The 14924-nt window shown below is 42.9% G+C and overlaps 1 protein-coding gene across 13 annotated transcripts in view; it reads left to right on the forward strand.

Annotated features, from left to right (window-relative positions):
* Positions 1-14924, forward strand: part of PDE4D (phosphodiesterase 4D) — a 1423826-nt gene that overhangs the window by 1159785 nt on the left and 249117 nt on the right. Inside the window, exon 1 of one of the 13 annotated variants that reach the window (XM_084801377.1) lies at positions 12039-12980. The exons of the other annotated variants lie outside the window; for them this stretch is intronic. Coding sequence (XP_084657503.1) covers positions 12916-12980 — 65 coding nt within the window. The 5' untranslated portion in view covers positions 12039-12915. Of the gene's footprint in view, positions 1-12038; positions 12981-14924 lie in introns of those variants that run through there. 13 annotated transcript variants of the gene reach the window in all.

A 14924-nucleotide genomic window follows, 5' to 3' on the forward strand; every position in this document is an offset into this window, starting at 1 on the left:
CCTTCCTTCCTTCCTTCCTTCCTTCCTTCCTTCCTTCCTTCCTTCCTTCCCTCTTTGACATGTCAAGCAAAAATTGAGGACTTGTTTCTCAGACATGTTATCTCCAGCCAGAGGCAGGTCGCTGGCAGACACAAACCCCCAGGTAGTGGCAGAGCCCTGGGGTGACCTTTCCGTGCTACTGCTCAGCGAGTTATGAAAGAGTGACTCACAGTCATGCAGTGGAATGCGCCAGTGACCCTACAGCCGAAGACGTGCCTTCCAGGGTGTGTGATCCCCATTGAGGAAGGCCAGCCACTCAGGCACTGAAATCTGACCTCACAGTCTACCTGTGCTTTGCCCAACCCTTTTACAGAAAGACAAGAGCTCATTTGCGTCAGTCACCAACGCCATAGTATTTCCATTATAGAGTTGGCTTATTGAGAACAACAGCAACAGAAAAGCGAAAACATTGGCCATCCATTCAACTTCTCTTGAATATCTGTGTCATTCATAAAACAGTACATTCCCTTTGTCCTCAGAAAACAACGTTCGTTACAAAGTAAACTTTTGGCAATAGCCATTGAACAGCTGAACAGAGCTGAAGTGAGCTTTAAACTCTGGCAGCCTGTTTGCTTTGTATTTCCTTTTCTCTTATGGCTGTAGGAGCATAGCCCTAGTTCAGACTTGCATCCCTGAGACTGATAATGAGTGATCATCCTGCTATGCTGGTCCTTTCCTAAGGACTCAGCCTGCAGGGCCACCCACCAAACTCAGGTTCTTGGACTCTTAGTTTACAAGCTGATTGATGAATACTTTAAAGGAGGATTTACTAAAACCTCTTTTGTTTGGCTGATCAATATCCCAAATGTGGATACTTTATACTTTTTTTTAAAATTTATTATAACTTATTCACATTACGTCTCAATTGTTATCCCCTTGCTCCTATCTTCCCATTCTTTCACACCCTGCCTCCCTCTTCAGCCCTACTGCTTTCCCTTAGACCTCTGACGAGGGTGGAGTGGGAGGCTCTTCCCCCACCCCTCCCCCACTGTATGACCACAGCCTGTCAGGTCTCATCAGGATAGCCTGCATGCCCTACCTCTGTGTGCCCACATGGTTTCCCTGCCAAGGGACGGTGATCAAATCAAGGGCACCAGTGTTCCTGTCAGAGGCAGTCCCCATTCTCCCTCTCCCCCAAACATGGAGGATGAGCTGCCCATTGGCTATATCTGAACAGAGGTCTAGGTCCTGTGCGTGCATTGTCCTTGGTTGGTGCATCAGTTTGTGCAGGCCCCCCTAGGATCCAGATCCTTGGCCTTCATGGTCTCCCTGTGGGTTGGGTTCCTGACCTCCCCAGGTCCTTCCATACCACTCTTCTTCCATCCCACTCTTAGTGCTCAGCCCAGAGTCCAGCTACAAGTCCCAGCATCTGTCCCAATCCCCCGCTGGGTGGAGTTTCTCAGAAGACATCTATTTTGGGCTAATATCCACTTATAGGTGAGTGTATACCATGCGTGTCTTTCTGGGTCTGGGTTACCTCACTCAGGACGATCTTTTCTAGTTCTATCCATTTGCCAGCAAATGTCAAGATTCCCTTGTTTTTAATAGCTGAGTAGTTTTCCATTGTGTATACGGACCACACTTTCTTTACCCATTCCTCAGTTGAGGGGCATCTAGGTTGTTTCCAGATTCCGGCAGTTACGAATAAAGCTGCTATGAACATTTTCGTGTGTTCAACCATGAGAAACAGAAACAGAGAGAGAAGCAGAGGAGATAGGGAAGGACAGAGGAAGGAAGAAGATGAAAAGAAGGCAGGAACAATGAAGAAGGAAGTGATGAAGGAAAGGGCAACAGTCTCTGGCTCTGGGAATTCAAGAGTGTGATCCCAAGGAGAGCCCTGAGTTTAAGGGCAGCTTAGCTTCACAATAGCATATAGATAAGCCAGCCAGCAAGCAAACAAACAAAAACTTAAGGACAACAGCGTTCTCTAACTCTCAGAAGAGGCAGACACAGCTCAGCATTTTCTTTAAATTGTGCAAAACACAGATGGAGGGCTCCCACCTGGCGAATGCCTTACTTTACCCCATTGGCTAAGGTGACTCAAATGCATTGAAGAAGGAGAGACTCACCGCCTAGAAATGGTCCGCTCTGAGCGTCTCCTTCCATGAATCACCTCACACCAGAACTGCCTCCCTCACCCACCGTTGCTGCCTTCAGCAGCCACCATGGATCTCAGTCCCTGAAGGCCATCATGATCTTCCCATTGGCCTGTTACTGAGGAGCAGGGTGGGGGGAGGTGGGGGGGAATTCAGCAGTCTTCCCCCCCCCAAAAAAAATGTAGAGAGGAAAACTGCAAAACGAACACAAAAGTTTAATTAAGTGCTCAAACCGTAACAGTCTGTCAACGTCAATAGTTGAAAGGGAGTATTTATAAAAATGTTATGGCTTTCTTTTGAATAAAAACTTGTGGGCTGATGATTTTTTTTATTTCAAAAATATTCCCAGAAATGCCAGATGACTGAAAGGAGCCAGTGCTGCCCTTAGTTATATTTACTTCGTGGTAGCCACGGAATTTAAAGGCAGAAATTAAAGGGCCTCTTTCCAGTGTGTATTTGGGAAGATGAGCCTATTCTAACCTACAGGGAGCAATATGTACAGGGCTCACAAAGGTGTCAAAGCCTACGCTCCTTTTCACTCATGCACTGCAATTAAAAATAGCTTATATTTTATGTCTTTTAAATGGCTGCACTTTGATAGTCATTTGCAGTTACTCTGAGGTGATCCTTGAGAAAAAGGTTAATGAACCGTCCTCTGAGACGCCTGAGAGTCAATGAAGGAAGTACTTTCCATCCTGGAGGAATCCGACTCCCTGCAGAAATGCCAGCTTGAGTTGCACAGGCTGGGTAGGAGGGTGCCTTTGTACATGCTCCATATGCAATAACACTCTGCCCTGAAAATAGCACTTGGCTTTATTTCGTCTTTCAGTTTTCCACGAGGAAAACTTCTTTGCCAAGTGCCATATTTGAGCTTCGGCTTTCCCGCACACATACCAGAGAAGGCAGCTTCTTTAAGAAGACAGCAGACACAGCAGAGCCATTTGTCTGAAGATCATGGTTCTGTGTTGCTTGTGTTTTTTGTTTTTTCAGTCCACTGAACCTTTGGAATGAAAGTCTGCCTTTCTCCCCAGAAGAGCAGAGACTGATAGACAAGGCCAGGTTAAATAGTATCTTTTCCCAGCCTGCTTCCCAAAGCTTTCTGAACAAATAAACAAACAAATAGGTTAACTACAATAGGTAAAATAGGCAAATGAATAGGTAAAATACAATAGCCCCATGGACAATGTTTAGAAATAGAATGGAAAGTTAAGTCATTTTAAGGGAAGAACCAAGATGGTAAAATAAAATATCTTTTTTTAAAAAGTTGCTACTGAATAGCACATTTACTTATGTACGTTCTCTCTCGAATGACAAAACTTAGTAGTTTCAATTTCTGCAATTTCTGCAGGGGTCCTAACTTTATCTAGCCAACCATTTTTATCCAAGACTTGCTTAATTTCAATTTCATATTCAGTATTTCTGGGTAGTGTGCTATTTCTTGTACCACTTTGCTGATTATGAACTACCTTGGCTAAAATTAAGATTTGCAAACTTCTCTGTTGAGATGCTGTATGCTGTGATTGTGTGTGTGTGTGTGTGTGTGTGTGTGTGTGTGTGTGTGTGTGTGTATTCATCTTGAGGTTCAAGTTTTCCTCATGTTGTACATGGTCTTGGTAACTGAGTCTAAATTTCAATTGGCCATGCCCTTTAACGTTGTCTTGACATCAGGTGTCTTGATGATTTGGTAGAAGAATGCTAGTGCTGAGCTCATAGCCTGTCTGAAACGTTAAATGAGAGATTGAACACAGCCAACATCTTGCCCTGAGCCTGGTGAGCTCAGGACAAGTGGGGGTTCCCCCTATGATCTTGGACTTACTTTCTCTAGAACGGCAAGGCTCACATTCTGTCCTGGTTCTTCCCACTCATCTCTCTGGGGAAGTCTCGCAGGTCCCTAACTTGTAGACATGCAGAGGGGCACATCTACAATGTTCTCCCGAAGTGCATAAAAATACAAACAAGCCAATTCATGAAGAATGCTGACTTATTAGTGGCTCTGTGTAGGGCCTGAAAGCATTGAACAGGGTACAAGCTTTCTATCAGAGGCAGACCCCTCACCCATAGGTGAGTAGGTGACTGGTTAGGGCAGGTTTTCCCACATACAGTTAGACCCTTCTCCATCACCCTTCCAGGCTGTAGGGAAGAACTTCCTGGAAAAGTCATTCCTTTGAGTTGAGCTTCCAAAAAAGTCCTTATTACTTAGTCTTGGATGAGCAGATGTTGCAGAATAGCTTCCCCAGATTAAGGCCGTTTCTCTGAAATACTTAGGAAAGGCTCTTTTCTTCCTTCCTTCCTTCCTTCCTTCCTTCCTTCCTTCCTTTATTTTTATTTATTTATTTATTTATTGAGACAGGGTTTCCCTGTGTTATCTTGCCTGTCCTAGGCTCACTTTGTAGACCAGTCTGGCCTTGGTCTCACAGCAATCTGCCTCTCTGCCTGGGATTAAAGGCGTGCACCACCACACCCAGCTTGCTCTTTTCTTTCTGAAGAGTGACACAGAGGTCAGCTAGGTGACCCTCAGACCCCCGTCCTGCATGTTCCTGTTGCTTTGAGTGGATTTTTTTTTTTTTTAATCATAAGGACATTGGGTTTTGGAGGGAAGGGAAAGGTCGCTGGAGTAACTTTTAGGAATAGAGGTTTATGAAAAGAAGACAATATCAAGATCCAATTTCGGGAGCTTAATTCCAGCCATGGCGCTAAGGCTACCAAGGGACCAAGGAAGGGAACTTGTGACAGGCTTATCCGCCACTGGTGACCAAGGGTTTGTTCTGTTGTTAAATAAGCAACACGCAGTGCAGACACCGAATGCAGACGTGAATAAACAATGCCTGTTTTCAGGGAACTGTGGGGGTCTGAGTGTCTTCTCAGGGCAGATGCTGTTAAGACTAGTTTCCTTTGAGTAGTTACGTCAAGGGAAGATAACTTAGTGATCCTGGAGTGGATAAGCACTCTGAGAGAAGTGTAGAGCTGATATCTGGGGGAGGAGCATCCAGGAGTTAATTCCCTAGGAAGAATAGAGGGAAGAGCCAGTGGGCTAATCCTGCCAGAGAAATGCAAACACACCTCTGAAAGGAACTGTGGGGGAGGGGACAGCTTTCCATCAGCCTGACAGAATCTGTATCTGAGAGGTGGGTGGCTATTTTCCAGAAACTCCCATTGAAAATACCAAGGGTGAGGCTAGATGACAGTAGCCACATAGTAGGAGTTTTAAGTTAATATGGAAAGGGGGGTGGAAGTGACAACGTAAGAAATATTGCTCATTTTTCAAAATTGGGAAATGTCATGTATTATAATTTGTGTCTTGGAAAGATAACCCATTTTACGAAATAAACTTTTGATGTAAAAAAAGGGAGACAGGAAAATTATACATACAGATTCTGTAAAGATAATCAGGGAGTTTGGGTATAAACTAAGATGAAAACATAAGATAATGATTTTTAACCCAAATACTAATACAGGAGTTGTATGAAATAGCATCATCCTCTTTAAGTTTTAAACTTGCTTTTCTCAAAATCTCATTGGTTCTTCTTTTCAAGCATATGTTCTTATAATTTTATTTAATGTGCACTGGTGTCAGATCCCCGGGAACTGGAGTTACAGACAGTTGTGAGCTTCCATGTGGGTGCTGGGAATTGAAGCCAGGTCATCTGGAAGAGCACCCAGTGCTCTTAACCTCTGAGCCATCTCTCCAGTTCTCAAACATATTGTAATACCAAGTATTACTCAACTGAGTGCTTAGAATATGGCATGCAGCTTGCTAACGGTGTATGTGTTCCTTAATCCTCATAAAATTCTATTTTATCTCCACTTCATAGCTGAGGCTGCAGAGATGGAGAGAAAGTTAAACAATTTTTGAGGTAAACAACCAGTGATCAGGAGAGTTTGACACTAGACCCAGACAGCTTGACTCCGCGTCTTTTTCTTACCTGATCCTCCAAACTCTTTCTAATAGCTAAGCATTATCTTAGAGAGCAGATGTTTCATGTCAGGGAAAACTCATTCATAAACTGTGGCAAAGGATGAGTTGTCCACACTAGTATGCCTTTCCTCTCAACATGTGCAGGATATGTCATCAAAGAAGGGAGTTAGGTATTCTGAAGGAAGTTTGGTCTCTAAACCTTTTCCATTACTCATTACTTGAGGGGTTGTATTATCGCCAAAATTTCCTTGAATGTTTTTGACAGGTTATTTCTTTCAAATCCTATTTTAATAAAAAGAATTTTTCTCACAGGGCTAGAAGGGCCCCATTTGTGACGCTGGTCTGTAACCTAAACACAAATAGATATTTATATTAATCTAATATATATTCTACTTAATACGTGTTATTTTTGTTTTATATTCAGGAGTTAGGAATCACTTGATTAAACATAGAAGGCCATGGAGGCCTCAGAATGGTTGATGTTACAATATGATTATCATGGTGTGTGCTTATAGAGCACACATCTAAATGAGAGCAAAAAGGGGTATGTATCTTTAAATATCAAGTATTAGTCAAGACAAAGATATTTCCTCTTCAAAGTCAATCAAATAGTTGGTAAAAAAAATTAGTGAAAATTAAATAAAAATTGACGCTGAAATCCAAAATCTACCACTAAAGCTTAGGATTTATTACTCAACTCAGAATATTTATTAGTCAAATTCATAGAAGCAAGAGGTAGGGATGACAGCTGTAAGCGCCTAGGAGAAGAGGAGCTAGAAAAGCTACTGTGTAGTGGGCACAGGGGTTCAGTTAGCAGCGCCGTGCCGTGATGATGGCGACACAGCCGTGCAAATGTGCACACCACCACAGAACAATGTACACAGAAAAGTTAAACTGTAAACAGTAATAAAAATTTACTATTCAGGAGCTTGGGGAAAAAAAAAAACGGCCCAGTAGTTCAAAGCACTTGTTATTTTTCTGAGGACTCATCTTTAGTTCCCAGCACCCACATCAGGCAGTTCACAACCATCTGTAACCCTAGCTCCAAGGGGATCCAAGACCTCTGCCCTCCCCAGGCACCAGCCCTCACATGCACAAACCCACATGCAAATGTGCATACCGCACAGAATTAAAAATAACACAAACAAAACCTTTTAAAAGTTTGCCATTGAAAGTCGCTTGGCATCAATCTGTAGCTATATGATAAAGAAAAGTTTAGGGTATGCAAGCTTCTGGCGACCTGGAGATGACTTTCTTTTAAAATGCAGCTTATGTGATTCTAAATTTTTACAGTGGGAAACGGATTTTGCTACTCTAATTTTGCTCTTAAAAAAAAATAATCAAAGTAATAATTAGTTAGTGTCCCCAAAAGGAAAACAAAACAAAACAAAACAAAACAAAAAAGCAGGACATTTTGTATTTGAGAAAGCTAGGAGATGTCTGTATTATCTAGTCAAAATAAATACAGATGTGTGTGGAAAAATGGTCAATGTTGTAACCAAATAAAGGAAGACCAGGATGGAGAAGGCTGCCTGAGCTCCTCCTGACTCTGCGAGTGAACCTTGGAAGACATACATTTTAAAAATAGACGACACGTGGTTATGTATAGAATGCGCGCTTATCTTCAAGCCCTCCCCCTTTCTCCACAAGGTGAGTTTACATTACTTCTCATCTCAGAGAAGACAGATTCGAGAATGCTAGGCCAAGGAAGAAAGGTAGCCAGCCATGCAAACAGCAGGACTGTCCTCAAATGCATCACTGGTACCTTCAGATCCATCCCCTCCCACACGAGGAGCATTTATAACCAAGTGGCGATCCTTCTCTAGAAAAATAGGACTGTGCCAAAAATAACAGTCCCACAAATAATGACATAGATAGAAGGAGGCTGTGGGTATAGGCACGTGTATGCACATGCAGACACACCCAGAGGGGGGGGAGAGAGAGAGAGAGAGAGAGAGAGAGAGAGAGAGAGAGAGAGAGAGAGAGAGAGAGAGAGAGAGAAGCTTTAAGATAAGACATATAACTGAGTTCAAATTTTTAAACAATTTATTGACTAGCTTTGTGTATGGAAATATTACCATGTCAGTCTCCCCTCGGTAATTGATAAGTCCTTGAGAATTGTAGACTGCCTAAAACCTGACCACGTGAAGTGTAACGTGCTGAGCACCGAGGAGGGGATTGCCACATAATCCTGATAATTTAATAACATGGCGTTTTATGAAAGAAACAGGAAGTCTAAAAGTAGCCGTCAAAATATAGTGCTCTGAACTCGCTAAGAACTTGATCATTGAGGACTCCCTGCCAGAAGGAAAGCATTGCATCCAGTGAATGTCGTAAGTTAGAGGGCGGTTAGGAAGCAGCGCACCATTCCCCTCCGCAGAAGGAAAATGACACAGTGCTTCTCCATCACAAGGAAATGTTGCAAGAGTTCAAAGTGACTTGTTCGGGAGGCTCAGGCACAGTGTAGAATGCCAGGAAACTGTAGAAAACGGATGTCCACGCTCGTTTTTCCCAGAGAGTTGACTTAGCATATCTGTAGTTCAGAACTTAAGTACATAAGACAAGGCTGGATATACAGCTCATAATATGGTTCTAAGAACATCCGTGCTTGACAGTTTGGAAAGTAGACACAGTTTATTATAATCTGAAAGAAGAAGTTCACTAAGAAGCCAGCAGAGGAGACAAGAGGCAGGTTACTGTAAAGTAAGATTATCTGAGAAAAACTACATTGTGTAGCAAAAGTCATTCCTTAATAGCTCATTCAACTGGTGCCAGTTAATGCCTCGTATTTAATTCATGGTATTGATAAATGTCAGTTCCACCCACTACACTCATCACTGAATGGTAAGAGAGTTGAACCATATCTCCAGGGACTTTCCTTGAGAGTTGTCGGGTGCATTGTGGGTCCCAACAATTGTAAAAGAGAGACGTTAGGTAATTTAAAAATATTTTCCTATTGATATTCAACTGCTCTTTGGAGAAAACATAACCGTCACATCAAACCATTTTCAGAATAGATATTAAGTACTTTGTAAATTTCGCTAAAGTTCTAAAAATGAGAGTCAGTACGGATGCAAATATCAAGTGAGTAGTACAGGTAGACTGCTAACATGGAGGAAATAGGGAGTGTTCATATGAATGGAATTTGGGGAACATTATGTTACAAGATGGGTGCACTCAACAAAATATAGACAGATGTAAGGAGCCCATTCAATTGTCCCACCTGTAGCAATCCATCAAAGGCCAACAACAAGCAAGTAGAGGTCAGGCTCGGCAGCACTATGCACCCAAGTAGACCCGGGAAACTAAGCCAATGGCATCTTCTCCTCAACTGTTTGTTATTCCTCCAAATGCTGTAGTCAAAGGCATGTGCTTTGTAAGGCCCAGTTCTCTATGCCCAAGCTCTACCTCAGCACACATTTGTGTAAAACAGGAGCACTATATCCCCTCGATTTTCAGAAGATGTCTAAATAGTATTTTTAGGACTTTTCATGAGGGAAAAAAAATATCGTAGGACAGGAATGGCGCATTTAGCAAGGAGAGTGAGTGCCACCCTGTTTTATTTTAAATGAGTCGCTACCTTTAGTGTTAGAGGCAGAAACAATGTTTTAAAATTAAATCCCAGCAGCCTGAAGGTAGGCGTATCACACCCCCCTCCTCTGTAATGGCAACCTGGATGCGCTATTCCACGGAGCTGGCTACTTGCTGGCGTTTTCAGATCCCTGGTTTAATACTTGTTTCTGGGTGAGTGGGGGAGGATCTGCATTAGTCTTTCTGAGACTGGAACCCAGTGTTGGAGAGGCCCAGCCATTCGGTGGTAGGGCCTCCTGAGGAAGGTGTTTAGACTGTGTGGTAACTGTAGACAAGTAAGTCACACAGGCTTCTGCAGCATGTGTGACAAAGCAGGGCGTGGCAGTACAGTCAATAATCTCACTGGAACAGCATCCTCTCTGGGGGCAGAAGGACGCGGGGATGACAAGTTCTGGAGAACTTACTAACACACAGATCTCAGGCTCTGTAATCTCTGGTCACGGCCATCCTTTTTCTACATGACAAGCAGAAGATGTTTGGTAACCCTTAAGCTGAGGAAAACGCTTCTACAAAGGAGAAGTAGCTGCTTAATTTTATTTGAGTTGGAGTTTCCCCTTCTTTTAATCACTTATAAATTCACAAAATAAATAAGGATAAATCTGACATTAACACACACACACACACACACACACACACACACACACACACATATATATATATATACAGAGAGAGAGAGAGAGAGAGAGAGAGAGAGAGAGAGAAAGAAAGAGAGATGAATGCCTTCTTTGGAATTTCTAGAAATATATGTTAGGTAGCCTGCATGAAATATATGGATGTGTGAGCGATATACTAAAGATGGGTCAGGTCTAAGAAGACCTGAGTGTCCTTCGGCAGTGTAGGAACACTGAAAGGCTTATAGAGAGAAGGATGGAGAAGCAACTTACTGACATTTGTTTTTACGAAGCCTGAGAATCACCCAGAGAGGCCAAAATCACAAATGCACGTTGAGGTGTGAAGGGCTTGTTATTGTAATAAGCAGCACCAAGTCTCCACCCGACTTCGCCCTTTCTACATCAATTTTCCAAGCTGTTTGGGTGGGTCACAACCACACTCCAACATCCTGTCTCCAAATGCTAAATAAATGCCAAGTTCACGTTAGACCCGGGGAAGCATCGCACGGCTAATGTCACTGAAGATTCGAAATGCTTACTTTCACTTGATAATTCACCTTCAACATAATTGAAGTTGGCACACCCAGAGGAACATATAGCCTTTGTGTAAATGTTCAGAGGGGTAGGCAAGGCATAGAAATGTTCCTTCTGCCAGGAGCAACTGGAACCAGCTTACAGTGTAGCTACCACATTAGACGAGTATGCTTTTATTATTATTTTTTTATTACTATTTTATTTCGGGACAGGGTTTCTCTGTGTAGCCTTGACTGTCGGGGACTCACTTTGTAGACCAGGCTGGCCTGTAACTCACAGAGATCCTCCTCCTGCCTCTGCCTCCCAAGAGTATGCTTTCTTAAATACTTAAAAATTTTAAGTGAGGCGTGATGCACAAGCCTTTAATCCCAGCCATCAGGAGGCAGAGGCAGGCTGATCTCTGTGAGTTTGAGGCCAGCCTGGACTACAGTGTGATATAAAACAGACAGGGCTACACAGAAAAACCCTGTCTCAAACAAAACAAAACAAACAAAACAAAAATATATTGTTTTAAATTAAAACATAATTACATCATCCCCCTTCCTTTTCCTTTCCCCAACCCCTTCTATGCCCCTTTACTCCCTCTCAAATACCTTTTCTTAGATTATTAGTTTTACATGTTTATAGATACATTTGTATGTAAGTGCTACTTACTGAGGTCGGTTAGTGTTGCTTACATGCATATGATTTCAGGGCTAACCAGTCAGTTAGTGTCCCACCAATTATTTCAGATGCCACCTGTGGGGCAGGGTACAGGTCTTGAAAGTAATAAAGGTTGGACATGATACAAAGTTCCATTCCTTAATGAAGGCCTGTTAAGAACTAGCCAACCTAAGTCTGAGTAGACAAATCAATGACATTTACATGCCATTTAAAAAAAGAAACAAACAAAAAACCTAGGTTTCGAAAACAGAAAGAAGACAACTGAAGTACAGGTAGCCAGCAAGGTTACATTAGATTTTTTTTACAGTTTAAACACCCAATCAGCACCTCATTCAAAGCAGCCTGCTACCTTGACACTTTGTCGAGTTTTCAAAGGACAGTTCACATCTCTGCACCAACCTAAAAAGTGACTTTTTTTTTAATGTGATGAAAATGAATTTCTGCTAAGTCTTCAAATCTCAACTTTGCTTTCCACGTTGCCACGTGGTGAGGGGGAAAAGTGACTTTGGGGTAGTTTTCTTTGATTTTTTTTTTTTTTTAAATAAAGACCAGTACTTCAACGGCTGAGGGTGTGTGCCATATAAAGGCGCTCATGAGGGAGTCTTTCCGGAGTAACACTAAGTAACTCAGACAGCTATTTTCCAGAGGAGGGTATGGCTTTGGAAGTCTGGGAGCTCTTCTGCCTGCCTGGCTGCTTTGCTGTCCTGCTTTCTGCATTCAGAGTTCCGCCCCTTTGCTTTGTAAGTCAGCAATTGACCAGGCCTGGTTGGGCGCTCTTTTTTTTTTTTTTTTTTCCTCTTTCTCACTTCCCTGCGATGTTTTGAACTGCCTTCTCGCAGACGTCATTCAGCCCTTGAGGAATAGTTTCTGCCCGGTGAGACTGGAGGATAGTTCTCATTCACAAAGACGTGCTGCCGCGTCCTCAGGGGACACGGCGGCGGAAATTGGCTTGGCAGGTACCTCGGCCCACCCAGCCCACCGAGCCGTGCTCCTCCTGGTCCTCCTTTGCTCCGCAGAGAGCGTTGTCCCCCGCGTTGGTCGCCCTGAAATGAAACTTCCTTGACAGCTCGCCCTCTGCGTGTCACCCGGCTGCTGCTGGGCACTACCTGAGTGAGTGCACCGAGGGGAAACCTCTAAATCCGTTGTTATGGAATTGCAAAAGGGAGATTGAGTGACCCCTTTCGCTGGGGCTGCCTTCCCTTGTGATCCAGATGAAGAAGAGATTCAAAATCCAGTTCCTCTCTTGGCAAGGCAGGCAGACAAGGAACTCCCTTCGGAAGAGCCCAGGGCTTGGGCATGACGGAGGAAAGCCCGCCTGCTGCCCGCAACGCTGAGAGCTGAGGCAGGAGGCAAGCCAGTGGAGAGCCTCCAAAGCCTTCTTTGTGGAAAGCCAGCTGATGTGTATTGATCAGAAGACTTGAACATTTTCCTTTCCTTTTTTCGTTTTCTGTCTCCCTTCTTCAAAATGAGCATTATTATGAAGCCGAGATCCAGGTCCACAAGTTCCCTGAGGACTACAGAGGCAGTTTGGTAAAGTGCCCCCCCCCCCCCGCGCGCACCCCACCCCCCTGCCCCGCACCTTCCACCCTCTAAAGCTTCTTTCTCCCTCTTCCCCTTTATGACTGACAAGAACTCAAATACTTAGTAATTGCTGATGAGGTGTGATGTTCAGGCTTTGAGGAAGAACATATTATTGGCAGCTCCCTTATTACTTATTTCCCTCCTTAACCTGTCCTATCCAAAGAGGGCTGTGTGTGTGTGTGTGTGTGTGTGTGTGTGTGTGTAACTCCTTGTGGACCGTAGCAATTCATATAATAGTCACTTTTAAGGAAGGAAAGAAAGTGCTGGCTTTAAATGAAAGCTTGCCAGTTCTCACTGTCTGATTAGGTGGCCTGTTTTCTCATTGTTTTTGAGTGCTGCAAATGTTGCCTTGCTGCTGGCAAAGGTTAGGATTATGCTAGAGAGCTTTCATGACTTATAGAAAAGCTCCTGGAATATAAAACCATGTGGCTAAACCCACATCGGGTTCTTTATCATACAATCATCTCATTTTTCACTTGGTCACAAATATTTTCTTGGGTTAAATAAAAGTTTTACTGTCATGAAATGTAAGTCTAATATACATTCTGCTGTTTCTTCCTAATCCTAATCTGATTCGCTCACATACCTGCTGTGGTCCTTAAAGGAAGCTCTCCCAGTACAGTTAGTTTTGTGTTTAGAATAGCTATTAGCAGAATTCTTTATGGCTGCTTCAGAGGGAAATCTTTGTGGATTGTTTACATGAGCGGTTTTAAGTGAACAATTCTGATCACTTCTTAGATGTGGAGGCAGTCATTCTTGGGTAAGGAAAATAAAGGCAAAGATTGAGGTGGAGTCTGTCAGGCAGTGAAATCTAAGATGTCTTATGTAAGCAAACAAACGGCACGTCTAAATACATGAGTTATTTGCACAGGACACCCAGCTGTCCTCTGTGTGTCTGGCTAACTTTTCCTACCTGTTATACTTGTGCGTCACAGTAGACTGGAAACATGAATGGCCCCCTCAGTTAAATTTCTGTGACTTTTAATAAATTCCAGAGAAAGAATTTGTCTCTTAAAATACTTGTCATTTCTTCTGAGAGTACATTCAATAGCTATGAGTTGGTTGAAGGAGAAGTTTATGGCCGGAGATACATTTACAAGGTCCTCTATTTTTTGCCAGCCCCCCTCCACCCCCACCCCAACAAAAGTTTACAGGGAAACATATAAAGTTCTTTTAATAAATTTATGTAGCTAATGCAGCTCTCTGGCATAAGCAGTCAAAATTATAAGTAGATTTCACACATTTATGATTTATATCCAAAATAAGTGGGGGTGGGGGGGAGGAGGGAAGGAGGAGGTCTCAGTTAAACAAATAGCACTGAGGCCTATTTTTAGCTCCAGGGCTCAGTTGACAATAATTTATTTATTTCAGTTGGCTGTGGTCAGCAATACAGACAACCCTTGTGTCTCAGTGACTGTCACAGAATGTTGTTGGCCATAATGTTAAGTTATATGAGATGTAGTCAAGAAGCAGAGCCACAATGCCAAATGCACGTTAAAACACTGACTTGCTAATGTGTCTGCCCTTCCATCTAATTGTTTAAAATCCTCATGGTGTTGCCGTCAAAGTGATTTTGTAGAATAACTAAACGTCATTGCAATGTTACTGACGCCTAGATACAGCTGCACACTATAGAAACATCTCTGGTTAAGCGTACATCTGCCTGAAGAATACTGATTAACTGCTTCAATATATCACTGTATACTTCAAACAATTTAGTCTGCCGGTGTCATAGACAATAAACAGAGCTCTACCATTTTGTGCTTATTTTCAAACATCCTGCACACACATGTATACCTACTCAACCTCCATTACATAAAGTTTGACATCTCTTTCTGTACTTCTTCACCAGCCTTGGTGAGCTCAGCTGGATAATGTTGCCTTCCCAGCTCC

Source organism: Acomys minous (assembly GCF_964271855.1).
Source record: "Acomys minous genome assembly, chromosome: 11".
Lineage (NCBI taxonomy): Eukaryota > Metazoa > Chordata > Mammalia > Rodentia > Muridae > Acomys > Acomys minous.